At 56.6% G+C, this 25,389-nt stretch overlaps 1 protein-coding gene across 7 annotated transcripts in view; it reads left to right on the forward strand.

The window, feature by feature from the left end:
• The window catches only part of RALGDS (ral guanine nucleotide dissociation stimulator), a 44,598-nt gene continuing 19,209 nt past the window's right edge, over positions 1-25,389 (forward strand). For 4 of the 7 annotated variants that reach the window (XM_053558890.1, XM_053558908.1, XM_053558916.1 and 1 more), the window contains exon 1: positions 22,837-23,140. In XM_053558890.1, the coding sequence (XP_053414865.1) occupies positions 22,958-23,140 (183 nt within the window). In that variant the 5' untranslated portion in view covers positions 22,837-22,957. Of the gene's footprint in view, positions 251-16,551; positions 16,729-22,836; positions 23,141-25,389 lie in introns of those variants that run through there. The other 3 variants (XM_053558900.1, XM_053558924.1, XM_053558934.1) reach the window with 2 other exon arrangements.

The following is a 25,389-nucleotide window of genomic DNA, read 5'->3' on the forward strand; positions in this document are numbered from 1 at the left end:
GAACTGAGCGGCTGGGCCGCAGCGGCCGGCTGCGCTGCGCAGACAATGGGAGCGGCGCGGGCGGCGGCGACGGCGGCGTGGGCCGCAGAGCCCCGGGCCCGGCAGGGACAGGAGGTCGCGCCATGAGCCCCGCTGCCGGGCGCCCCCCTGCGCCGCGCGCGGGCCGAGGCGAGCGGCCTCTGCGAGCCCCGGGCCCCGCCCTGGGGCCGGCGATGAGCTGCCGAGGCTGAGGATGATGGTGGATTGCCAGGTGAGCGCCCCCCTCGGCCCCGGAGCCCTGCCCGCCAGTGCGGGTGGAGGGAAGACCGTACGCCCCCGCCCACACCCCACCCAGCGGGGAGCGCGCCTGGCGCCTGGTCCACGCTGAACGTGCGATTACGCAGTTCCGTGTCCGACCCGTCCTGGTACAATTGGGAAACTGAGGCCAGGAGAGAAGCAACGACTGTCACCGGCCACACGAGGTGGGCAGAGTCCAGAGGAGAAAGGAGGGGTCCAGCCTTCCAGGCCAGGGCTTAATCCTGGGAGCCCAGCCCACCAGCGGGCTCTCATCTAGGGCTCTTTGGGCATCCCCCACGCACGTACAGGCGCTTACGCACCACACACTTCCTGAAGATAAGAGAACCGGAGAGTAGGGAAGTGACAAGCGGGAAAGAAGAGAGGGTAGAGACACCTTTCCATGGCGTGGGGGATCCAGTCTCCTAGCAACTAGCAACGTGCCCAGGGCCCACAGCTGGGAGGGGGAGACATGCCAGGCTGATGGGCAGGGGAGCCCCAAGGCCCCAGGATCTCCTTGGGGCTGTCCCCAAGGCTCCCTCAAGAGGACAGGGTTGGAGGGCCTTGCATCCAGCACTCTGGGCATCTGGAACTAGGACGAGCTCCTCTCTTTAGCACAGAGGGCGCTACAGGTTAGAAGGCCTCAGCTTCCTTCTCTGCGAATTGGGGTGCTTGCCCTTGGTGACCCCAAGGGTCCCCCAGGCTGGTTGATGTGTGTGTTGGCCTTGGTTCTCAGTCGATGACCTACTGCCACTAGAGGCCTTGGAAATGCTTTCTGCTCCCTGGAGGGCCTTCTAAGCACAGAGCAGCCTAGGGTTTGGGGGACTGAGGACCTGGAGTGGTGCAGAGCCTAGCAGAGCACAGGACGACTACTCTGGGGTCCAGGAAAAGATTGTCCACCTTGAAGCCTAGGGGTCCTCATTTGAAGCCGAGTGGCAGTCATCGCCCTGGTTGGGGTGAGGAGTCTCCTGGGTGAACTGGACACCCCAGGGCCCTCAGAGAGAGAGAGAGAGGAAGAGGGGCTTGAATTTCCCTGGAACCCGCAGGTCCTGCTCCTTTGCCCACCCCTGGGGCCCGGGAGAGCTGCTACCTTGACAACACCAAACAAAGGTGTGTGTTTTGTTTTCGGCTTCCTGGGCTGCGGTGCTAGCTCTGGCCACCAGGGGGCAGAGGTGCCTGCTGTGCTCTGTGGAGGACTGGAGCCTGGGAGAGCCCCGGGGTCACCCTGGGGGTGCCTTGCCTCCACCCAACGTGCCCCCACCCAGTTGCTAGCATCCCTCGGCACACCATGAGCTGCTCAGACGCAGGGAGGGCACTCAGATCCTGTGGTCTTTCCATTCAGCAAATGTGCCGAGCACTCGCCCTTGGGGGGCTTCTGTGTGGGCCCTGCCCTCCAGGGGCTCATAGGCGCGAGGGGACAGGGACAAGCACAAAAGCAAACACATGCAGGAAAGAGTGAGTGCCGTCGTGAAGCTGGATCCACGTGCTGGGACAGGGCTGCGGTCCCTCTATGGGGTCTCCGAGGCAACCCTAAGGTGACATGTGTGCTGTGACCAGAAGGACAAGGAGAACCAGCCCTGCAAAATCTGGGGACAGCATGTCTGGGGAAGGCTCAGGATGGGAGAGATAGAGAGGAGGTGAGAAAAGAGGCTGGTGTGGCCAGAGAGAGCTGGGGGTAGGTGGGTAGACCCTGGGGCCCGGGCACTGTGCAGGTCACCATGGCTTCGTGGTGGCATCATCTCAACTCAAAGCTTCCAACAGTCGAGGACTGTCACACAGATCTTGTGACCCAGCTCAGCTGGGGCCTCTGTTCCCAGGTTTCTTGGAGGCTGGCACTGTGGTCTCCTCTGAGGCTGGCCTGGACAGGACCCACCTCTGAGTCACTCACATCCATGGCAGGGTTCTGTTTTGACTGAGGGTCTCAGTTCCTCTATGACCATCGGCCAGGCCATCTGCTGCTTCTCTGCCACAAAGGCCTCTGTGGGGCAACTGAGAACCTGCTTCCCCAGAGTGAGGGATGGTGTGGAGGGACACAGCAAAGAAGCAAGACAGAAGTCACAGTTTGCTGTGAATCTGGGTAGTGACCTCACATCATTTTTAAGGTATTCTCTAGGTTAGCTCTCAGTCAGTAAATCCAGTCCATCCCTGGGGGAGGCAAGGTTCTCTGGAAGCTGCAGGAGGCGGAGGCACAGGGGTCTGATTCTAAACACAACAGGAAGCCATTGGAAGGGTTATGCCAGTGGGGCCAATACCTAGTTTTTGCTTGATTTTGAAAGCCCTCATGGTGCAGATGAGAACGCGAGGCCAGGAGGGGAAGTGATTTTTCCCTACTCACAGCCCCAGAGCCTGGGCCTGTTTCCATAGCTATATCTTACCCCTTGTGACTGTTCTAGGAGCAGACCTTGCAGGTACCTCACTCTGTCCCTAGGAAGGAGATGCTAGCTTGCTCCCCATTGTGCATGTGGGGCAATGGTGGTGTCCTGAGAGGCATGCTGACCCATCCAGGGTCACTGGCCTGGAATGAGGAGGAGACACATGACCCAAACCACTTTACCTCTCTGAGCCTCAGGGGCACAAAATGTGGGGACCCAGAGGTTGGTGATCCCACCTCACAGGGTGGCTGCAAGCACTTGGAAGCTCCTGCTTTGCCCTCCACAACCTGCTATCACCCTCCCCACTTCCCTTAACCCCCTTGATTTTCACAAATGTCTAAATATGGCAAAGTAGCAAAGGAGGGGATGTGTCCATATATGCAGTTTGTATACATTTCCCAGGCCCTGGCCATGCCAGAGGAGACAATTTTGACAGTCTAGAAAGTTGTCAGGGAAAGGGAGGGGGAGGGTGTTCACTGGGGAGTGAGTGGGTGCAGACACGGATTCTGGCAGGAGGTGTCCTCTGCTGGGGTGATTAGAGGAGGCAAAGAAGGTGGTGTTTGGGGCCAGTATCAAGCTTTTGAGTGTCCTAGTGCTGCTGTAACAGTACCCCAAACCAAGTGACTCGACACAACAGAAATTTATTCTTTCACTGTTTTAGAGGCCAAAAGTCCAAACTCAAGTTGGCCAAGTTCTCTCTGAAGGCTCTAGGAGATTTTTCCTTGCTTCTTCCACCTCTGGTGGTTGGCCTGGAACATGGCTCACACCTGTAATCCTAGCAGTCTGGGAGGCTGGGGCAGGGGGGTCGCTTGCGGCCAGGAGTTTGACACCAGCTTCTGGTGGTTGCCGGCAGCCCATCTTAGCTTGTCTAGTAGACATATCACTCCAAACCCTACCTTCATCTTCATGTGGCCACTTCTGTGTGCCCACGTCCAATCTTCCCTGTTGTTTAAGGACACCAGTCATTAGAGTTCACCGTAATCCACTACCTCATCTTGACCACCTCTACAAGACCCTATTTCCAAATAAGGTCTCATTCACAGGTGCCAGGGGTCTTTGGGGGGAACAGATTTCGACTCATAACAAGAGTATTGAGAATTATTTGCCTCCCGAAGGCCAAGTACCCAAGGTGTCCACTGGGACTGGGGGAGCAGTTGGGAATCCCAGGATGCTGGGGTATGTCAGCCTCCGACTTTAGCGCGTTCTGGAGGCAGCACCAGCAGGTGGCGCTGTGTCTTCCTGTGAGCTCTGCTCTGCTCTGCCTGAGCCAGCAGACAAAGGTCTCATCTAGTTGGGAGATGACACACACACAGGACTGTAAACAGGCCAGGAGCACACTCATTTCATAGGTGACACGCACATACACTGAAGGAAATCAGACTAGGTGGGACCGAGGGGTGGTGACAGGGTGACAGGTGAGGGTACTGGCTGAGGAGGACCTTGCATTGTGAAGTGGGTGTAAGGGGAAGGAGCAGAGGGGAAGGCAGAGGTAAGTGGTAGGGGCCCAGGAGTCTGGGAGGGTCCAGACCAACAGGGGTTAGGACTTTGCATCTGATTTCATTCCTCATCTGCAAACCAAGCTGGCTTTTCTCAGCCCTGCCCTGTGCACTGCGGCTACATTACACCTGTGGCTTCCAAACCCCTCTCCCGTTACTGCAGGGCAGCTTAGGTCTGGGGTGCAGGGAAGGCAGCCGTGCAGGTCATGACTTTAGTGGTCCTTTCCTGAAAGAGACTTTGCCCAGAGGGGAATCAGTGCAGCCCCAGCTCGCCTTGCTATACCTTGCAGGCTCAGAATGGTCCCTTAGATACTCCCCAAGGGGGGTAGGGCAGTGTGGGGCTGAGGAGCAGGAGTCCTGCTTCCCCACCACAGAGTCAGTGAGGGGGAGTGGAGGGCATTTCTCACCCTTTCACCTCCTCCCTGCCCCCCACCCCCACCCCCTGCACTTCTGAATCACACAAGGCCTCTTTCACCACCTCAGCCATAGAGCTGCCAGGGCTACCCCTGTGGCCTCTGGTCCTCAACAACCAGTTCAAGGACAGATTTGCCCAGCAGATGTTCCTCTAGGCCACTGTACACCCATCCTGTGCTGGGTGCCTGGCCTGTGTGGAGCTCCCCAGCTCCTCTCTAAGGAGACAGGACTGTTAGAAAAAACACAGGAGGCTTGGCACCCATAGCTCAGTGATTACAGCACTGGCCACATATGCCGGGCTGGTGGGTTCGAACCTGGCCGGAGCCTGCTAAACAACGAGAACTACAACAAAAAATAGCCAAGCCTTGTGGTGGGCGCCTGTAGTCCCAGCTACTTGGGAGACTGAGGCAAGAGAATCGCTTAAGCCCAAGAGTTTGAGGTTGCTGTAAGCTGTGAAGCCACAGCACTCTACCAAGGGAGACATAGTGACACTCTGTCTCAAAAAGAAAGAAAGAAAGAACGCAGGAGGAAGGGTGTGGAGCGGGCAGCGGATCTTATGGAGAAGGCTGAGGCTGGGAGCTTGGGGACCTTGGGACCTAGATTCAGTGATCACCGTGCCATCAGCAGTGTTGCCTGGTCAGTCACTAGTGCATACCAGTCACAGGCCTGCATGTGCTGTGGAAGGCCTTCTATGCGCCCAGCCAGACAGGTGCCACTGCCATCCCCGAGTCCAGGTGAGGCACTGGATGAGGAAGAGACTCCTTTAGCTAGGTAGTAGCAAATGTAGCAGAGACACAACTCTGTGTGCACATAAGCCTGAGAGGGCCCAGCCCCAGGTCTGGAACCAAATTCCTTTCAATTATGGTGGCTTCCAATAGTCAGGGCTGGGCGGGCCTGGGTTGGGCAGGGTTGAGGCCCCTGGCAGTGGTTAAAACGGGAAGGAGACATAAACAGAGCTAATGAGCCCCTTTCGTGTCTCCCCACTGTAATGAAGGCCTTGGACTCTGGTGTCTGCATTTGGCGGGGTTCTTGGTTTTTGAGCTTCAGTCTTCTATGTATACCAGGGGCAGAGGTGTGTGGGCTCCCTCTTGGAGGTTGGGGATGAGCTTAGAACCATCCATGTTCCCTCCCAGGGCGGCCAAGCCAAGGTAAGCAGGTGGAGAGGAGAGGGCATGGGAAGCATTGTGGCATCCCCCTAAAAATGACAAGCCTCTGAAGAGGAGTTTCCATGGCAACTCAGAGTAGTTGCTTGGCAACTACAGGCCCCCAAAATATTTGCCTGCAAGAATGCTCAAAGCTGGGGCTTTCCAATGGCTCAACCCCCTCATCCCCAAAGGTACCCACCTACCTTGGCCCTAAGAGAAGACTCTTAGAAGTTCAAAAACCAAGAACTCAGAAAATGCAGAGTCCCAGGTCCTAGGTCCTTATCAGAGCAAGGAGAGGAATGGGCCTGAGCTGCTGAGTTGGCTCTGGTCCCCCTCATGTAGGTCTACTCAGAACCCAGCGGCTCCACCTCCTGGACCCTTCCTGAGGGAAGCCCCAGTGTACTCCCCACCTCCGGCACTGCACCCTGCCAGCCAGCTGGCATCAGGCCAGTCGCTTAGCAACAGAGGCCACTTCCTGGATACCTGAATGAGAGTTCACGGTGGCAGAATGTCAGAAGACATAAGGTCTTCTGCCCACCTGACCCTGCAGCCATGGGCTCCTTGGGCCTGGAGCAAGATGGCACCCCTGGGTGCACCTAAAGTGGATGGAGCCCCTGGAATGAGGCTGTGCTTCTGGGCCAACTTGGATACTGACTAGCTGCGTGACCTTAGCCTGGCCTTTCTCATTGGCCTCGCTTTCCCCGTTCTGTGGCCCATCTACCCCTCAGCCTGTGCGTGTTCACATTCAGTGTATAAACATTGCCCTGTGAATTGGAGGGTTCCTGGGGCCTGGAGCAGGAGGGTGAGGGGGCCAGGAACTGGCCAGCTGCTTCCCAGCAGCTCCCTCCACCACCTGCATCCATCTCCTGACCATGTGTGGTGACTTCAGAGCAGGACACCTAGGTTTGAATACCAGCTTAGCACTTATTGCTGAGTCTCCTAGAATGTTCATGAAACCCCTCTGAGCTGGCCATGTCCCCCACACATCCCCAGTTGCTGTGTGGATATAAGAAAACCCTGCCCTCTTGGCCCCCTTCAGGGCTGCTTTTAGTTTGTGGGTGCCCCTGCTGCACCCAGAGCTGCGGGGAGCAGTGATAAGGACACAGGGGAGGGTGTCCAGCCAGGAGTGAGCGAGCCAACGGAGTGGCAGGATGGAGGGGAGGGCAGGTGCAGGTCAGACTACTCCATGGGTGCAGGCCCAGCTGCTCTCAGATGTTCTCTCTGGGGATGGCAGTGAGGGGTGAGACTTTTGGTGACTACCCTCCAGGGGTTTTCCAGTGCCCCCAGGGAGCCAGGATTTTAGTCTAACCAGGATCATTTGCTCACTGTGACCATAAACCCTCCCCCTTACCCCACCTGTCACATAGGGAAGGGGTGCGCCCTCCTCCTCAGTGGGGAGAAGCTCCCGCGGCACCCCCTTTCCTGTCTTGGGCACTGGATTCATTTGCAGAGCAGCCAGGATTTGGTGGACCCTGCTGGGACTCTGAGTCTGTGGGCAGATGAGTGAAGGAGGGCCGGTGGGAAGGAAACAAAGATTCAGGAACACAGCCCACTCCCACCTCCAGCCATCTGCGGCCTCTTCTCCCTGCCTGGTGGGTGCGTGATTGACCGATTGAGGCTGCTCAGCCCTCCCAAGCGGGATTAGAAGGGACCAGGGTCCACCACTGGCTGGAGTACACCCTGGATCTGGCCTTCTTTCTGGGATGGGGTCGAGAACTATAAGGCCTCTTCTCTGTGAGGCCAGGTGTCCCCATCTGACCTTCGTGTACTGGGTGGGGGTAGGGCTGTCCAGCTGAGAGAAAAGACCCTTGGCTAGTGGGTGGCCCTGGGTCTAGAAACTTCACCACCTTTCCCTCCCCACCCCTCTGGGGACTGCATCTGGACCCCTAGCTTGTGGTATGGACACCCTATAAATGGTAAGTTCAAAACTAGGAGGCTATGAGAGTGTGTGTTGGGGGTGGGTGGATATTTGGGTTTGCAGCATCTAAAAGGAGAAAGGAGCCCAGTCCTTTCTGAGATTCTTGGCCTCACCCTGCTGCTGCTGGGCTGTGGCTGGAGGGAGGGGGACCCAGCCCTGAGCATCTGTCCCAGAGACCCTGTGATGAGCTGATTACACACCTGATTAGCTTGATCATCTGCCATGATGATCACTGAGAACCTTGGCACTGAAGGGGTCAGGGCTGCCTGCCTAGAGGTCAAGGTCAAGAAAGAAGCCTGGGGCTGGTGAGAGCCCAGGCCTCAAGGTTCCTTAACTTCTCTGTGCTTCCTTGGCCTCACATGTGGACCCATGGATGTACAGGTCCATCATAAGAGGTAGTTCTACAGCACCACACAGCAGGCCTTACACAGGTGGCTGCAAATGTCTGCTCTTCTCTAAGGACAGCAGGTGGCTGCGTGGCCTACCCACCATCACTGTCCTTGGGGACCTTGTGTGCAGGTGGGGATCAAAAGCACCTGTAGGCCCTGAGTTGAATCCAATTTTTCCAGATGAGAAATCTAGGGCCCAGAGATGTTGAGTAAGTTGCCCAGCGGGTGCTGGACCTGGCAAGCAGCAGACAGTGCCCTGCGTGGAAGGGCTGAGCTGGCAGCTCTGCATCCCTGGCCCCCTGGCCCAGCTCCCTGCAGCAGACGCTTGGAATTCTTCCTTCCCAACTGCTGGGGCCAGGAAAACCTTACTCAGAGCACGAGCCGCCACCTCCTAATAGCCCTGCAGGCCTAGGCATGCTGACCCTGAGAGAGTGTGCTCACTAGGTCTGTGGACACAGGGTGGCCATGGCTGTCTGTCAGATACACAGAGCGGAGGGCACACGTGGGGGCTGTATCTGCTGTCCTGTGATGTGATATCACGTGTGCAGTTTTATGTGTGTGTGTCTTGGGAGCATCTCCCTGCCTTTGGGCGACCTTCTATGCCAGTGGGTGTGGCAAGCCTGAATTTGGCTAAGCAAGCATGCATGTGAAGGGATTCATGTAGCTGCCTGTGTAGACCTGTGACTGGTACCTGGAGAGGGAGAGTGCATTGTCACAAGGCATGCACATGTGTGTTTGCATTTGTCTTTCTGAAGCACCAGCCCCAGGCCTTGACCTTGAGGAGGTCTGATGTTCAGGGTCTAGCTGTCAACCTCAGAGTGTCATTTTTCTCATCTGTCACTGAGTAGGTAATCGTGCCTAGCTCCTGGGCTTCTGGTGGCTGGCATGGGCACACCCAGTTGCTCTATTGCTTAATGGTAGTATGGAGATCTGAACAGCTCTTGGAGGGTCCCCGAGCAAAGGAAGACACTTGCTGCCTTGCTGTCCCCTTGTCACACATTCCCAGTGAGAGCAGCTGGAGGCAGAGAGGAGAGGCCTTTGAGCCTTATTTCTGAGAGAGAAACTAAGGAAGGAGCAAAGTTCAGGTGTTGACGGGGACAGTGGTTGGCAGAAGGATGATACACAATAGTGTCACTTGACCCTAGGGCCCTGGAGTCTGAGGGAATGTCCTTGCAGGAAAAGGACTGTCTGAAAGAGGGAGGGGTGCCAGCCCCACCACCAGCCAGCAAGAGCACTGTGCCCTCCCCAAAGGCCCGGGCAGCTCAGGAGGGCCCCTCTGAAACGGCAGCCCTACTGCCCAGGACCTCAGCCTGCTCAGGCAGTCAGAGGCCAGTGGCAGCAGCACGGAGCACACAGTGTCCCTGGCACTATTGGCAGCCTTCTGCATCACAAGGGCCCATTTGTTCTGATTCCCCTGGCCCAGAGCACCGGGTGACCAGGGCCTGCTGGGCACAGGGGCTGACTGTGGGCTCAGCCCCATCCCCCAGCCTCACCAGGCCTGGTTGTGCCTTAGGGAGGGGCTTCTTTGCTATACCAGCGTAACCTCTCTACCTGGTGAGCAGAGACCCATTCCCAAGAATTGTTCCTGGAGTAGAAATTTAGGAAAGAGAAAGGATACCCTCTGATATCCCAGGGCAGACTGGCTTCTGGGAACTCCAGGCCCTGCTTCCCAGAAAGCCTGGCTGCCTACTTCCTCCGGCTCCCCCTGCCTGGGCTTGCCTCTGCCTCTGCTCAGACTCCCTCTCTGGAAAGTACCCTGGTGGGAGCCGGATGAGCAGAGATGGCATCCCTCAGCCTCCTCTCCAGGAGGAAGGAAGCTTTCCTGGCAATCTGCCCACACGGAACTCTGAACATTTTAGAGCACAGAAACGTGGAAGCTGCAGGAACAGTCTGGACGGTTGAGTCCACTTGTTTATCCAGGTGTTTATGGAGAGCCCCGTGCCAGGTGCCATCAGAGAACAGAGTCCCTGCTCTCAGGAGCTTAGGTTCCATTTCCCCTCTCCTCGCAATTTTAAAGGATGCCTGGGTTAGAATGCCAGTGGTCTTTCTTGTGTGACAGTGTGTGTACGTGCAACGTGTTTGCATGTCTGAGTGGAATGTCTACCCATTTACCTGTTAGCAGTTGGCAGGACTCTCAACAGACCAGGCATCATTCCAGGCACTTGGTAAAGAAGGGTGAACAGGATAGTCGTGACTCCTACTGTCCGCCCCCACGCTTAAAGTCCATGGAGGGGCATGGTAGGGGAATGGTTTCAGTGCCCCTCCTCACCATGCAGCCTCTGACCCCCAGGACACCCTTTCTCCCTTGTTCTATTCTGTTTTCTTTCCTTCTGTACCTTTTCACCTTTGAACACATACTTTAGGCTGGGTGCGGTGGCTCATGCCTGTAATCCCAGCACTTGGGAGGCCGAGGTGGATTGCTTAAGCTCACCAGTTCAAGACCATCCTGAGCAAGAGTGAAACCCTGCCTCTACTAAAAATGAAAAACTGAGGCAAGAGGATCTCTTGAGCCCAAGAGTTTGAGGTTGCTGTGAGCTATGATTCCATAGCTGTCTACCAAGGGCAACAGAGCAAGACACTGTTTCAAAAAGAATAAATAAATAAACACATACTTTACTTATTTTGCCCCAAGACTGGAGGTCGATTCTTGTCTGTTTTGCCCCCTAGATTGTCTCAGGCTCCTGAGCAGCGCCTGGCACCTAAGTGCTCAGTAAATCCATGTGGGCTGGTTACGTGAATGCTATGGTTGTGCCCTGGGGCCCCTCCGTGGTCTGCAGGCAGAGAAGTCTGCAAACCCGGTCACTATCCTCATCTGAGAGAAGTCCACATTGTTCAGAAATCTGTGGCAATGTGTCATTGTTGCGACTCTTTGGTTGCATTTTACAAAAATATCGGCCAGCCCTGAATTATTAATAAAACTGAAAACCACTGATTCTTCCCCACAGAGTGGCCTAGTCTACCTTGAGATACCATTCTGAACACATGTTTGAGCCAGATCTTCCCATAAATACTTCATTTACCACGCAGCCTTTCTGAGACCCAGATTATCTTCATTTATGAGCCTGGACCAAAGCTCAGTAAAGAAAAGGAACCTGCCCAGATTTATCCACTGTCACCTAGCCAGAAAGTGGCAGGCTGAGGATCTGGCCCCAGCTCGCAGCTGCAGCTCTGATCCTATAGTTGGAAGTTGGGTTCCTTGTGGAGCTGGAGCTGGGGGGTTAGGCCCAGGGTGGGGGAGGAGGAGCTGTCTTCTGCTGTAGTGAGAAGGGGAGCTCCCCACACCCTTGGCTGTGCTGGATCCTGCTGGGCTCAAAGCCAGTGGGAGTGGCTGGGGCAGGGCCTGGATACTGGGATCCTCAGCTTCTTGGCAACCTGCATGACTCAGTGGGCTGGTAAAAGGGGCAGCGGGCAGGCAGCCAGTGCAGGGGAGCCCTGCGGTGGGTGAATCAGCTACCCGCTGAGTTACTGGGCTGCTTGGGGCGGGGCCAAGCCTCTTCTGCCAAAATAAGCTCAGACCCTCTTTGCCTTTCTCTCCCACCTCCCACTGCCTTGGCAGGTGCATCCTGTGGCTCTGCTGCTCCCAGGCATCCCTGGGCCTCCCCACTGGGGAGTGTTACCTTCTGCAAGTCACTCATAGTCTCTGCCCACTCCCTCCATTGGCCCTCTGTAAACCAGGGGCCACTGAGATACTTGCCTTGGCCAGTGAGGGGCACACAAGCATAAAATCACCCCTGATTCTGCAAAAACCTGGGAGTTTTCAGGAAGGAATAGCTGGAAACAGCAGCCTCAAAGCCAGACAGGGTTGGAAGTCCTGCTCTGCTGTGTGGTATTGATGAGTTTTGTGCCATCTCTGACCTTCTGTCCCTAAGCCCACCTATAAAACCTGCTTCTCACATCATGCTGATGAAAGGACACCCTCACTGGCACGTCAGTGAATAGTGGAAATATGGTGGTATTGCTCTCCAGATTAACCACCGGATTAGGGGCAACAGTGATCAGGGAAACGGACCTCAGAATCCCCAGCCTAGGTCCCATTTAGGGAACAGACTACCCACCCCTGTGACCAGGACCTGGCAGCTTCAAATCTGCCTGTGCTGCCAGGTCCTGGTCACAGGGGTGGATAGTCTGTTCCCTAAATCTACTTGTGATCTTTAACCTGGAACAGAGTAGGAGAAAGCAAGCAGCCCTGTGGGCAAGGTGGACCTGGGTGTGCACTTGGCCTTGGTACTGACATGCTGTGTGATCTTGGGCAAGTTGTTTGCCCTCCCTGGGCCTTGATGTTGTTTTGCAACAGAGATTTTAACTGTGGCTTCGTCTCTTCATCCGTCTGGCAGATGCTTTGTGCCCACTGAGGGGTGCTGAAGGTAGGGCTGGATGGGGCTGTGGGGGATAAAGGGACATAAGGAGCTGCTCCTGCCTCCCAGGCTTCTAAATGTGGGCAAGCATTTGCCGTTGGGCTACAGGGTGGCAGGTGTTTACAAGGCCCCAGTCGGTGGGAATCCCCTAGTCAGAGCCAAGGGATGCCAGGCACAGATGCATGACAGACCCAGGCCTGTCCGCTCTCCCAGGCTCCAGGGCCGCACCGACTCTCTACCTAGCAGAGCCAGCATGGCCACGAATGCGTGTTGAGTGACTTGATGGGCCTCAGGTTCCCAGAAACAATGGGCAGGGGAGCTGGGCTGTCCCCCCAGCAGGACCAGAGTCAGGTCAGCAGCAGGAAAGAGGGCCACAGCCTCTCCTATCTGTTTCCTGGACAGGATGTTGTGCCGAGTAAACAGCTTCAAGAGGAGTCACCACTCCAGCTCTGAGTCACAGCTCCTAGCGACAGCCACACACGTTTATAAACAATGGGCCTCGCACCAGCCAGGGCCTGCCCCCACCTAGAAAGGATGAGAGGACCCCCACCCCTGTCAAAAGAGGGATACAGCAAGCTCCCTCGGGGGCCCCTCCTCCACCAAAGGGCTTGGTGGGGGGGGGGGCAGGTGCAGAGGCTGTGTGTTCACACCTTTGCTCACTCTGCGCCCAGGTTGAATTTTGCTCATGTATAGCTGGCCAGGTATTTATCCCAGGTACTGGTATCCTAGGAGAAGCGTGGGGTCAGGGCTGTGTGAGCTTCATGCACAGGAAATGGTCACGCTGTCTCAGTGGCCACCCCTACAGGCAGCCCAGGTGGGGAGTGGGGGTGGGGGAGGCTGGCTGCAAGTGGCCTCCCTGTCTGCACATCCAGCCCCCAGAGCCCTCACTGTCTGTGGCTGGTCTTCGTTCCAGGCAGTGACAGTGATTTGGTACATCATGTGGCCACGGCCAGGCCGGCAGGGAACAAAGGCCCTGCTTTACCCCACAGGGGGCGGTGGGACCATGTGGTGGGGAGGGGTGCGGCCCTGCTCCTCCTCTCCGCTAGCCCCACCCCCGGGGCTCCTGCATTTCTGAGTGGCAGCTGGCCTTGCTCCTGCCTTCTGGCTGACTCAGTCCCTCTAGGCCCCTCCCACGGAACAGAATGCCTGCTGCCCCAGGGCAGCCCAGCCTGGCCAGGAAAGGGGTAGCCCCAGGATGCCCTGAGGCCAGGCCGACCTGTGCTGGAGGCTGGGGTGGGGGTAGGGATCTAACCCCACCCCTCCCAATGTTCATGCTGTAAGAAACATTTTTCTACTGACCATTTCACAGGGCAGAGGAGGCATACTCAGCAGACAAGGAAAGCAAGGCTCTGGGAAGGCCCTCCCCTCCCCCATGTCATCTGGGGAGCTCCCTCCTAAACCTGCAGGTAACCACCAGGCAATGCCTCGGTCACATGGCAGTGCAGGGGTGAGAGGACCAAGCACCCCAGGAATTCCTCCCTCCTCCACCCCACCCACCCCTGCAGCCTGCCTGTTGGCACAGGACTTCTCCCCCTATAAGACTGACCCAGAAGGGGGCCCAGGCCTGGTCTCAAGGAAGGAGGGGACAGAATCTGGGCATACCTGCCAGCCTTCCATGCCACCCCTCTCTCCTAGGGCCAGGGTTGCCTTGCAGCACCCCTTTCTATGTTCACTCATATCGACAAACATTTCTGAGTTGTCTACTGAGTTCCCTATGAGACCACACTCAGGTACAGAGCCACGGTGCAGTACTCCTGGCACAGGGACGATAGCCAGCAACATTTTCTGAATGTTACGTGCAACCCTTTACCAGCTCTAGTGACCATGGGAAACAATCCTGTCTGCTGAGTGTGACCACGAGCCAGTCCCATGCTGAGCTCTTACTGAATCCTCTAGCACCCTTGTGCCCATTGTACAGATTGGAAACTGAGGTACCAGGGAGCATATGAAAGTCGGGATTTAAATCCTGGCCTGGCTTATTCATAGCCTGGTTGGCTCTCCTGTTTCTTGAAGGTCAGGGTCGAGTGTCACTGTGTGCAAGAGGTCTGAGATGATGCCGGACTTTACAGGGGACAGGGCCTTGGAGCCTGGCACAGAGCAGAAGTCTGCTAAGTGGAAGAGGGAAGGGGATGGGATGGCTGGTGGCAGGGATAATCAGGGATGGTGCTGCTGCATTCACAAAGTCGGAGAAGGCCATGCTGAGTGGTGGGGGGTGTCAAGGCTGAGAACACAGGGGAAGCTGGTGGTCCCCACCAGAGGACACTCAAGTGGAAGTCCTGAGGCCATAGGTACAGCAGGGAGGCCCAGCTCAAGGCCCAAGGTTAGAGTTAGTGGCAGGTGCCAGGACTGGGGGCAGATGAGGACTTGGGTATTCTGAGGGATTTTAGTAGAAGGTAGACTTGTCCTGGCTGTGGGACAGGAGTGGGTACAGGTAGGCTGGAAGGGGACAGCTGCAGGGCCCACCTGAAACCCTTGGGCTGCTTCCCCGATGCCTGCCCCACTCACCCTGACCCCTTGCCCGATACCCACTCTCAACCCAGACAGTCCCCATTGAGATATTCCCACAGGAGCCCAGCAGGTGCAGGTTCAAGGTTGAGAGCTCTGGGCAAGGCTGGCTAGGACAGGGGAGGGGAGGAGGCCAGAGTTTGGATTTGAATCTGAAAGCCCCTGTGCCCTCCCCACCTTCCCATCCCCCTATAGCACATCAGGAAACTGAAGCCCAGGGAGAAGAAGAACCTATGGACCCTGCAGGGAAGCAGCACACATGAGGCAGGAACCAGCTCTCTGCTCCCAGGCTCTGAGCTGCCTGCTCAGCCCTGCACCCTGTGGCCCACAAAGCCACAGAAGGAGGATATGAAATGCTCGGAGGAGCAGGCCAGGGAGCAAGGTGCTGGCAGGGCACTGTGTGAGTGGGAGGGTCCATGGGCCTGCAGGGCACTCTGGAGCCCCTGCCTACTCCCTCTGCCCACCTCTGTCCTGCATGCCCAGACTACTGCCCTCCACCTGGCCAGAGACCTAGGAGGGTGAGGAAGCGGCTAGGCCTTTTGGCCTCTGATTCCTCCCAAGATCTCTGGACTTTGGGGTCAGAGCTCTGAATGTGTGGGCAGGAGAGTCTGTGGGCTCTACAGAGCAGCGTGGCAGACACCTGTCCTGGGTTCTCCCTGAAAGATCTTGGGTCAATCCCTGCTCTTTCTGGGCCTCAGTTTTTCCACTTGTCAATGGGTGTGTTGGACTGGTTTGACTTCCAATGTCTGGTTTGTAACAAAATGAGAAAAACAGGGACAAAACAGTAAGTTACTCATAAAGCCAAACATCGTCATTTCACGACAGCCCTTCTTTCTGACAGCAGTCCTTCCTAGTTTTGGTGATGTCTTTTCTAAGATGACAAGAATGGTGGTAGTCATGGTATTATATTTTTGACCACCCTGTAGGGTGAAATAAAGAATTGGCAACCCTCAGTCAGATCCTGATTTAAAGTGCAATTTTGGCTCGGCGCCTGTGCCTCAAGCACCTAAGGTGCCAGCCACATACACCTGAGCTGGCGGGTTGGAATCCAGCCTGGGCCCTCCAAACAACAATGACGCCCAGCTACTTGGGAGGCAGAGGCAGAGGCAGGAGAATCGCTTGAGCCCAGGAGTTGGAGGTTGCTGTGAGCTGTGATGCCACAGCACTCTACCCAGGGTGACAGCTTGAGGCTCTGTCTCAAAAAATAAATAAAGTGCAATTCTGTACCTGGGTGCTAGGAGCTCTGAGGTTCAAGGGGGCAGAGAAGCTTCTACAATGAGTAAGCTGGGTTCTCCTGCCCTCCTACTGCAGCCGGACTCATGCCTGCTGCTGGCCGAGCCCTGTTTGGATCTTCGGTGCTTGTACATACTCATCTTTTGGCTCTGTCTAGTGACTTCTAGGCCCCCAAGGCAAGGGAAAGGGAATGGGGCCTAGGGTAGATGAGAGGCGAGCTGGGCCCACCCAGGTCCTGGGGCTGAGCCCTCCATTTGTCCTCAGCTGGCTCATGTCCTAATACAAGCGGGAATTCCTGGCCCTGCCCGTCACAGGAGCAGGTATGACAGCCATGCAGGTGACACCAGGCCTAGGCACTCAGATGCTCAACCCCATCAGGGCAGGCAGGCGATGGGCACACTGGCAGAGGGCCTCTCTCAGAGCCCGCTCTCTGCCGGGCTCCCACCCCACTATGGCCCGGGAAGCCGTCCAGGCCTGTGTCAGGCCCGCTGTGCCTAGGGAGAGGAAGGTCTCCGTGTTCTCTGCCTGTGTCTCTGTGGTGACTGCCAGGCGGTGGGCCATTGCCCGTCGCACCGCTCTCCGATGCCCGCCAGCGTGGCTGGCACCACTTTCAGCGCCCACCACTGAGGTAGGTTTCCAGCCGGTTCCTCTGCCGGAAGCCCGGCTGGGTCAGTGCCTCAGGCTCCGGAGCTGGTTTCCTTGCTCTCCCCTCCCCTCCTTCCTCGTCAGAACTGGTTAAAGGAGTTTGGCTGGGGCCACAGGGGAACCTGGTCTCCTGTCCCAGTGTGAGAGAGGAGGCTGGAGGTCTCCCGGGCCGTGTAGGCCCACTCTGGCTGGCCTCGTCACCTGCCCCTGGCCCTGGGGCACTATGGCTGTGGGTGTCACAGCAGCTGCATTCACAGGAGCTTCCTCGCTCTCCCAGGGCTTCTGCAGTGGCTTCAGGGTCTGCTTGCCTGAGAATCCCAAGAGCTTGGTGGTATTATTATTATTATTATTGTTGTTCCTCTTGTTTTACTGATACAGAAACTGAGGCTGAGAAGACACAGAGCAGGGACTTGTACCCCAATCCAGGCTCCACATCTTAAGACAGAGTCTCTCAAACCTGTAGGAAGGACTGTCCCCTTAGGCTGGTCATCCCGGGTCCCACTGTGCTGTGCTGCGCTGCGCTGCTTTCCACCTGCACTTGGCTAGCCATTTCAGAGGAGCTTAGGACTGGTAGCTGCCACCCTCCAGGGAAGGTGGATGATGGGAGGGGGTGCTGGCACAGCTGTGGGACAGATGTTCCTGCCTCCTGACAGGCCCCTGGGCTTGGGGACACATTCAGGGCTGAGACTGTGGGACCCACCAGGCCATCAGTCCCTTATTCTGCCATAGGTGCCCAGCACTCCCTTGGCATGGGCTCCAGGGGATAGGGCTGTCTATCATCTCCATCTCTGCACCTGCTCTCTCTCTGACACTCCCTCAATGTTACCCTCTGCATTCAGGGTCACTTTCATTTCTTGGTGTCTATTTTCTTCCTCTGGAGTGTTCCCCTGTCTTCCTTTCTCCTCTGTGTCTCTGCACCTTGGGCTGTCACATGTGGAATTGGTGGCCACCTGGGGTGGCAGTGACTCCTTGGAGTGTCAGGTACCAAATACCCTGGGAGAGAGATGGTTGTCAGAGTGGCCCCAGTTGCCTCTGTGGACGGCGTTTATCTCGATGACTGCTTCCCTGAGTACCTCCTCTTCAGCGTCCCAGGGGTTTGAGTCGGTGTGAGCGCACATGTCTGAAGGGGAGAGCACTGGGCTGACGGGAGCCCCGCACATCCCCAGCCAGGACGTTGCCACTGCACAGGCATCGGGCCTTCGGTCCTGGTTGCCCTGGGACAGGAACACCCTGTGAGGTCAAAGGTTTGGCGTGATGATGATGTCACCTCCAGCGTGGTCTTCTGGAGACTGTGATGCTTCATTTCTTGCCTCCTGACCAACTCTGAGTTTAGCCACAGCCCCTAAGGACACCCCCCACACACACACACACACACACACACAACACATGCCAGGAGGAGGAGGAGGGATGAAGCCGCCACTGGAGGTTCCCAGAAGCCCAGCAGCCAGGGGGTGGGACTAAGCCAGGCCCGCCCTCTGTGCTGGGAGCTCCCAGGCTGGGTCCAAGTGCTTCACCTTCTGCCAAGAAGGTGTGTGCTCATCTGCCCACAGGGGGCCATCCAGGACTTAGGCAGGCTAGGAATTGTGGCGTCAGTGTCAGGAAATGACTGAGGAGCACGGCCAGGCCACCCACGCCCTCTTCATGTCCTCCTGTGCTCTAAATATAGATCACAACACACAGCTAGAGTGACGTCCACCTGGCCATCAGAAGGTGAGAAGCTCTCTGCCAGGGCTGACCTGGCCTGGGTGCTTGGCTGCTGCTCCTTCTGGCCTGGAGATGATGGCCAGGTCTGTGGTGGCCCAGATATTGCTTTGTACCTAATTCTTTTTTTTTTTTTTTTTTGAGATAGAGTCTCACTTTGCTGCCCTAGGTAGAGTGCCATGGCATCATAACTCATAGCAACGTCAAACTCCCAGGCTCAAGTAATCCTCTTGCCTCAGTTTTTCTGTTTTTAGTAGAGACAGGGTCTCACCTTGCTCAGGCTGGTCTCAAAAACCTGAGCTCAGGCAATCCGCCTGTCTCCGCCTCCCAGAGTGCTAGGAGTACAGGTGTGAGCCGCCACACCTGGCCTTGTACCTAGTTCTTTCTTTGAGCTCAGGTGTGTCCAGAAGTCCCCAGAACGGCACCCTCGGCCCAAAGCTCATTCCCTGGGACCCTGCACAGAGGCAGGCCTAGGTCCTTATTTGAACATCCATTGGGACAACATGTATGAGACCCTGCTTATGTACCTGGCAAGGGGCAGGTGAAAGGGGGGAAAGCACTGGCCGGATAGAAGGAACAACATGAACAAAGGCCCAGAGAAGGGAAGGCTGGAGGCTCTGAAGGCCAGTGCCAGCGCTGGTGAGAGGCGCCTAGAATGCCGCTGTGAATCTGGGGACCAGTGATGGTGTAGGAGCAGGGAGAAAAGGTACCGGGGAGATTCGGCCTGAGCACACCTTCTCCTTGAACCAAAGAGGGCTGCTGAGCAGGGCTAACAAGTGATGTAAGGTCCCCAGGGGATCGGTGGCAAACCCTGGAGCACATGACCCAGCTAGTGGGGACAGCTGCCAGTCAGCTCCCACCTAACCTCTGGACACACGCGGGAACACGGACCCAGTGTAGTCAGGTCATCCAAAGTTACAGGAGAAGCCGGAAATGTAGATTTTTATATGAAATCACCTGACCTTTTACTAGCTCAAAAATTTAAAAACACTTTGCAAGCCAAACAAAACACATGTGTGGGCCGGATTTTGGCTTCTAGCTGTCAGATCGCAGCCTGCCTTTTAAAGTTCCTCTGCAAGCACATCCCCACTTCCCAGACGTCTGTACAGGGTTGTTCATGGGGCTTGTTGTAGCCTCAGGGAAGGGCAGATGCACTTTTCAGGGGGAGGTTAGGAACCCGGTAGAGCTGGGGACAGGCAGAGGGAGGAAGGGAGAGACACCAAGTCATAATAACTGCTCCTCCCAGGGGTTGCCCTGTGGAAGGGTCCTGGAAGAATGTAGCACCTCTCTTCCTCCAGTGACGTTCTGAGTGCTACGCACAGGGTATTCATTTGCCTTGAGCTTCAGACTGGCTCCCAGTCACTGGTGCTGCCCCAGCCTCTTCTGACAGCCCTGTCAGGGCATTGGGACTCAGCTTCCCAGCAGCCCATCACCTCCGTGGAGCCTCTAGTCCCTTTTGTTGTAAGGATGGCCGCATAAGCACAGAACAGGGAAATGGTGAAGCTGGCCAGGTGTCACTGCCTTCCCTCGAGGACTGCCTCCCACAATGGGTCTCAAACTGTGTTGTGCCCTTTTGCTATAAATTTTATCATGGATAATTCTAAATAGACATAAAAATAGAAAACATGGCATACAAATCCCCAGCTTTAAGGATCATCACACAGGGCCACTCTCGTTTCACCTCTGACTATCCCACTTCCGAGCCTCCTCCAGGGTTTGGTGTGTACACATATCCCAGGCATATTGTTCTGTCCACAAATAGCCAATATGTAACTCTAATAGTAAGCACAACACCATTGTCACACACCCCAAAATGATGTCTAAGGTCATCAAACACCCAGGGGTGTTATTTTTTCCATTGCCTTGATCAAGTCATAATCTGAAACCCACACACTACACTTGGGTGATGCTCTTATCCTTCTTTTAATGTGTAGCTTCCCTTTATCTTTCCCCTTGAGATGTATTTGTTGAAGAAGCTGTTGTTTGCCTGCAGAGGTTCCCACAGCCTGAAGTCTCTGGATTGCATCCTCGTGGTGTGCTGAGCATGTCTCTCTGTCCCCTGGTGTTCCCCCAGATGGTAATTATGTGCAGAGGCCTGGTTGGATTTAGGTTTGGGTTTTGTGAGTGGCGCTACATTCTTCCAGCAAGTGACACATGCTGATCTTGTCCCCTGGGATGGTCTTACCTTGAGTAAGAGATCTCCCCCACAGCTTGAGGGCAGAATTTCAAGGCCTCAGGAGGGGGCCTTGCCTACAGGTGGTGTCAGGTGAACCTCAACCCTTCTTGTTGATGGTGTGTGCAGAGTCTCAGGCGCACCTGATCTGGGGACACCAAGCCCTGTGACCTTTGCAGGGTGCTTTGCCTGTGCTGGCTCGTTAGCTTTCACCTATACAAAGAAGAAAACTATGCCTTACACACTGTGTGGCCTGGGGGGAAGGGAGGGAGCCCCAGAGGAAGAAAGGGGTAGGTCTGGGCTTCTCCGGTAACTAGGGAATGCATGTGCACGTGAGTGTGCGTTATGCGTGTGGAGAAAGTGGGGAGCAGGCTCAGCAGGAGCCTGGAGGGAAGTCCCAAAGTCAGGAGAATAAGCAGGAAGGGGGACTTTGTAAAACTTCCACCAGAGGGACAAGTAAATGATAGGGACCCCCTGCCATCTGGGTGCCATCTAGGAAGTCAGATGGGAGGTAGTTGGTGGGAGTGCCTCTTCACCTTTCCAGCCTCCTTGGGCCCCCCACAACCACCCCAGTACCCTAGACCTTCAAGGTCAAGAGGCAGTGACTCGTCTGTGTTCTCAAGACCCACTTGCCCTCCATGGGCTTCCTCTGGCTGTAAAGCCTGCTCCCAGGCCCATCTCTCTGAGAAAGAGATAAAGAGAGCAGAGAAAGGAGATAAAGTCAGTGGCAGACTGGGTGGTGCTGGATTTTGAATTCCTGGAGGCACCAAGAGCTTGGCCCAGGAGAAAGGATGGGAGGAGAAGCTTAGAGCCTGAGGGCAATGTCCAAGTCACCCCTTTGTGGCCCTGTGGGGACCTCCTTCCTCTGTGTGTGCCCCGCCCACCGCACCCTCCCTGGTGGCAGAGCTTGGAGCTTTCCTAAACAGCCTCTAGGGATCTCTACCCCACACCAAATCTACCCATCTTGCTTTAAAAACAGAAACAAAACAGCATTTGTTATGCACGTCTGACTCTAAAGATAGTGATTTTAGAAAAATGGGAAAATTCAGACAAAATGAAGAAATGCACAGCTCAACTAGCAGTAACCACTGTGGCTTTTGTGAAGCAGGCCCATTGGTGAACCCGTGCAGGGGTCTGTTTCTGGGGGCGCATCCGGCACCCCAGCTTTCTGACGTCTCAGTTACAGTGGAAGCACCATCCGTGGGTACTTGGGGCTTGGCACACCGCAGGAGCAAAAGGTATGCTTGTGGAGCATGTGGTCTGGCCCTGCCCTTTGTTACAGAGGGAGAAACTGAGGCCAATGGTATGGGACCAGATCTAGGGAGCTTGGTGGCATCACCAGGTCTGCTGCCAGCAGGCTCCCCATGGGCTAGGTGTGTGGAAGGTCCCTTCATTCATCCCTTCTCCTCACCCTGCATTAATCTCCTGGCTCTGTCTTCTTCACGGGCTTCTGGAGACAGTAGCTGAGGTTCCCTCAGCCTCAACAGCCTCATTTCCAGCCTGACTGCTGCCTTGAGACCTCAGATGCTCAAGCCTCCAGTGGCCCCAGCTGTCCAGGCCAGAGACTAGGCGCCCTGCCCATCGCTGACAGCTCCCTCTTTGAATGTCTGTAGGCTCCAGCCCAGCTGACCCTGCTGTCTGGTCCTCCCCCATTCCCTAATTGCCTTTCTTTAGCCTGGACCTCCTTTTTGGGTGTAAGGTTGAGAGAGGATAGTAGGACGCACCACCACCAGCATACACAGCCTAGCACTAGGTCGTGGGACCTACGCACTCACTGGTCACCAGTAGTTCTCAGGTCTGAGCCCACCGCCAAGCAAAGGCTTTGCTGAGTGTTTTATGTCAGTCACCTTCTCTCATCCTCCCAACAACTCTTTGAGGAAGTCATTTGCATTACCCAGATTTTCCCAGTGAAGAATCTGAGGCTCAGAGAGGTTAAGCAACTAGTGGAATGCCCCAGAGCTGGGAGGGGCTTAACCGGAATCAGGGGGAGCTGACTGCAGGACGGCTTCTCCCTAAACACACTGCACACACCGCACGAGCGCGGCACCGCGGCTCGGGTACTGCTGGGGACCCAAAGCGACGCCCCTCCGTCCGCCGGCCCCGCCCCCACGCGTCGTCGCCCCGCCCCCTGTCTGACAGCGGCCGGCGCTCTTCAACACGCCCCTTTGCTGCCTCGGCCCCGCCCCCGGACTGACCTCAGCGGGGCCGGGGCGCGGGCGCAGAGCGCAGGCAGCACCGAGCCGCCCGGGCCGCGCAGCCGCCCCCGCCGCGCGCCGGGCCGGCCCCGCGGCTGCGCCGCCCCGGGTCCTCCGGCCCGGCCGGCCCCCGCGAGCCGTCCATGGTGCAGCGCATGTGGGCCGAGGCGGCTGGGCCTGCGGGCGGCGCCGAGCCGCTCTTCCCAGGCTCTCGGAGGAGCCGCAGCGTGTGGGACGCCGTGCGGTTGGAGGTGGGCGCACCCGACAGCTGCCCGGTGGTGCTGCACAGCTTCACGCAGCTCGACCCGGACCTGCCGCGCCTGGAGGTGGGTGAGCGGGGGCGGCCCAGCCGGACCCAGCTAGGCGGGCTTGAGGCTCTGCATGGGGGCCCCCTGTGTTGGCGGGCCACCTCGCTTCGCACGAGGGTCCTTCCGCGGCAGTCCCCCTCCTTGCTCCAGCTTCAAGCCAGCACAGTGGGCATGGGGACTGCCAGCACGCCCCGAACGACAGTTTAAGGACCACAGCTGGGGGTTTTTTGCTCCCAGCTCTGTCTCCCTGAGCCCACCACACGGTAGACCCTTTCCCGCAGGCCCTGCGCTGTTCATCTGTGGTCTGTGAAGCTCTGCCCTGCGGAGGCTGGGTCCCATCTCCGTTGCCAGCCTAGGGCCTGCATGGCACTGTTAGGCCTTACGGTGTGGGTGTGGACAAGTGGTTTAGGGTACCAAAATCCTAGAGCCCTCAGAGGTGATTGGGACTCCAGGGAGCTTCCAGCACATCTCCCTTGGAGCAGAATGGTCCCATGACCAGGGAGGGTGGGGAGTGGTGATGCAGGGAAGTGGGCCTCCAACACGTGGCCAGTTGTCCAGATGGTAAGGGGACAGGGCTTTACAAGCCTGGGGTGTGACTTGTTTCTGCTTGATTAGAAACATGGCAGCACCCTGAATCTGTAGGGGTTTGGGAGGATTCAGAGAGGGGAACAGTGTATCTGTCACAGGTGAAGGCAGGGATGACTAGAGGATGCGTGGTCTCTGCCATGACTCACTGAGTAGTGCCTCTGTCTTCCACCTGACTGCGCCTGACTCCAGGCAGTGGAGGTGGTGGGACCCTGAGATAGAAGCTCACCCTGCTGACTGGGTGTGGGGCCTGGTCAGAGGCTGGGGGTCTCAGGGCATGTCAAAGCCTTAGCAGTGAAGATTGCTGGCCCCCCATGCTGTTTAGGGTCCCCTTGGAGCACCTTTCGCCCCTTCAGCACTTTCAGCCGTGGTTTGTTGTGATTGCTGGTGTGGTAATCATCGGCCTTGTCAGCCTGCGTCTTGTGCCTCTTCAAGTCCCAGTACTTGGTCAGGGCCTGGATAAAAAGTGTTTCTCTGCCCAGCTCTTGATGGGGGAACCCCAGGCCTGAGAGACCATTTCCTCCTGGGTGAGGCAGGTGGCTGGACCAGGAGTGTTCCCCCAGCCCTCATGCACTCAGCTGGAGAAGGATCCCTGGGGCTGGGGTGGGGGAGGCCTGACACCAGCCCAGCGCTCATCTGGCTTTCATTATGCCTGGCAGCAACTCGAGCTTTGTGTGCTGGGAGGGTCCTGGCGGAGAGCTGACAGGGGCCGCGCAGGTTCCTGGCTGGGGTGTGGCGCTTCTCTCCAATCTCTGTCTATCTGCATCCCTGAGGAGTCCAGGGAGAAGCAGAGCTGAGGTCCAGCCCTGCCAGGGAGCTAGGAAGGGGCTCTGCGATCTAGCTTATGGCCACTATTTAGAAATCAAAAGGGAAGCTTCTGGCTAGGGCAGGAAAACCAGAGTCCTGGCCGGAGAGGAGGCCACTGCCGGAAACCAAACACAATGACCATTTACCAAGGGCCTGTGGGAGGGGGCGGGGAAGTCCCTGTCCCTCCTGCCAGCACCCCACACACACACACCCCTGCCCCATCCTGGGCTGATTTCCTGGTGGCTGAAGCATGCCAGAGCTGAAACAGCCCATTTCTGCTCCCTGTCCTGGAAACCACCAGGCAGTTTCTACTTTCCTCCCCCATCCCTATTTCCCTCCTGAGCCTCCACCCAGTCCTTCCCTCTCTGGGCTGCCAGATGTCCTTGAACATCTGGGCCTCTGCTCATCATCTCCATTCTAAGCTAAGCCACCACTGACCCAGCTTGGCCTGTGCAATTCTGTGCTTTCTGGAGGTCACATGGTCTCCAGACAGGCCATTACTTCACCCAAGCAAAAGGAGTTTTCCAGTCTGTAGCACATTCTGGCCGTGGATACCACTTCTTCATTCCACTGGCTTAGACCAGCCTACAGAGTAGGCACCAACCCTGCCTTCTAGGAAACTGAGGGTCAGAGAGGTAAAGTCCCTGACCTAATAACCCACACAACTAAGACAGGTCACATCCAGGATGTGAACCTGGGCTGTGCTCTCTATGGAGTACTCACTGTGTGCAGGAGCCATCAGGGGTCAGAGAAAGACAGGGCAGAGTCCACTGAGAGCCCACAGGGCAGCCTAGAAGCCCCGTGGTTAGATGGGGCTATAGGGATGCTTCTAGTCCAGAGGAAAGGCAAAGTGCTTTGGGCCTGAGGACACAGCA

Source organism: Nycticebus coucang, chromosome 2 (genome assembly GCF_027406575.1).
Source record: "Nycticebus coucang isolate mNycCou1 chromosome 2, mNycCou1.pri, whole genome shotgun sequence".
NCBI classification, from domain to species: Eukaryota; Metazoa; Chordata; class Mammalia; order Primates; family Lorisidae; genus Nycticebus; species Nycticebus coucang.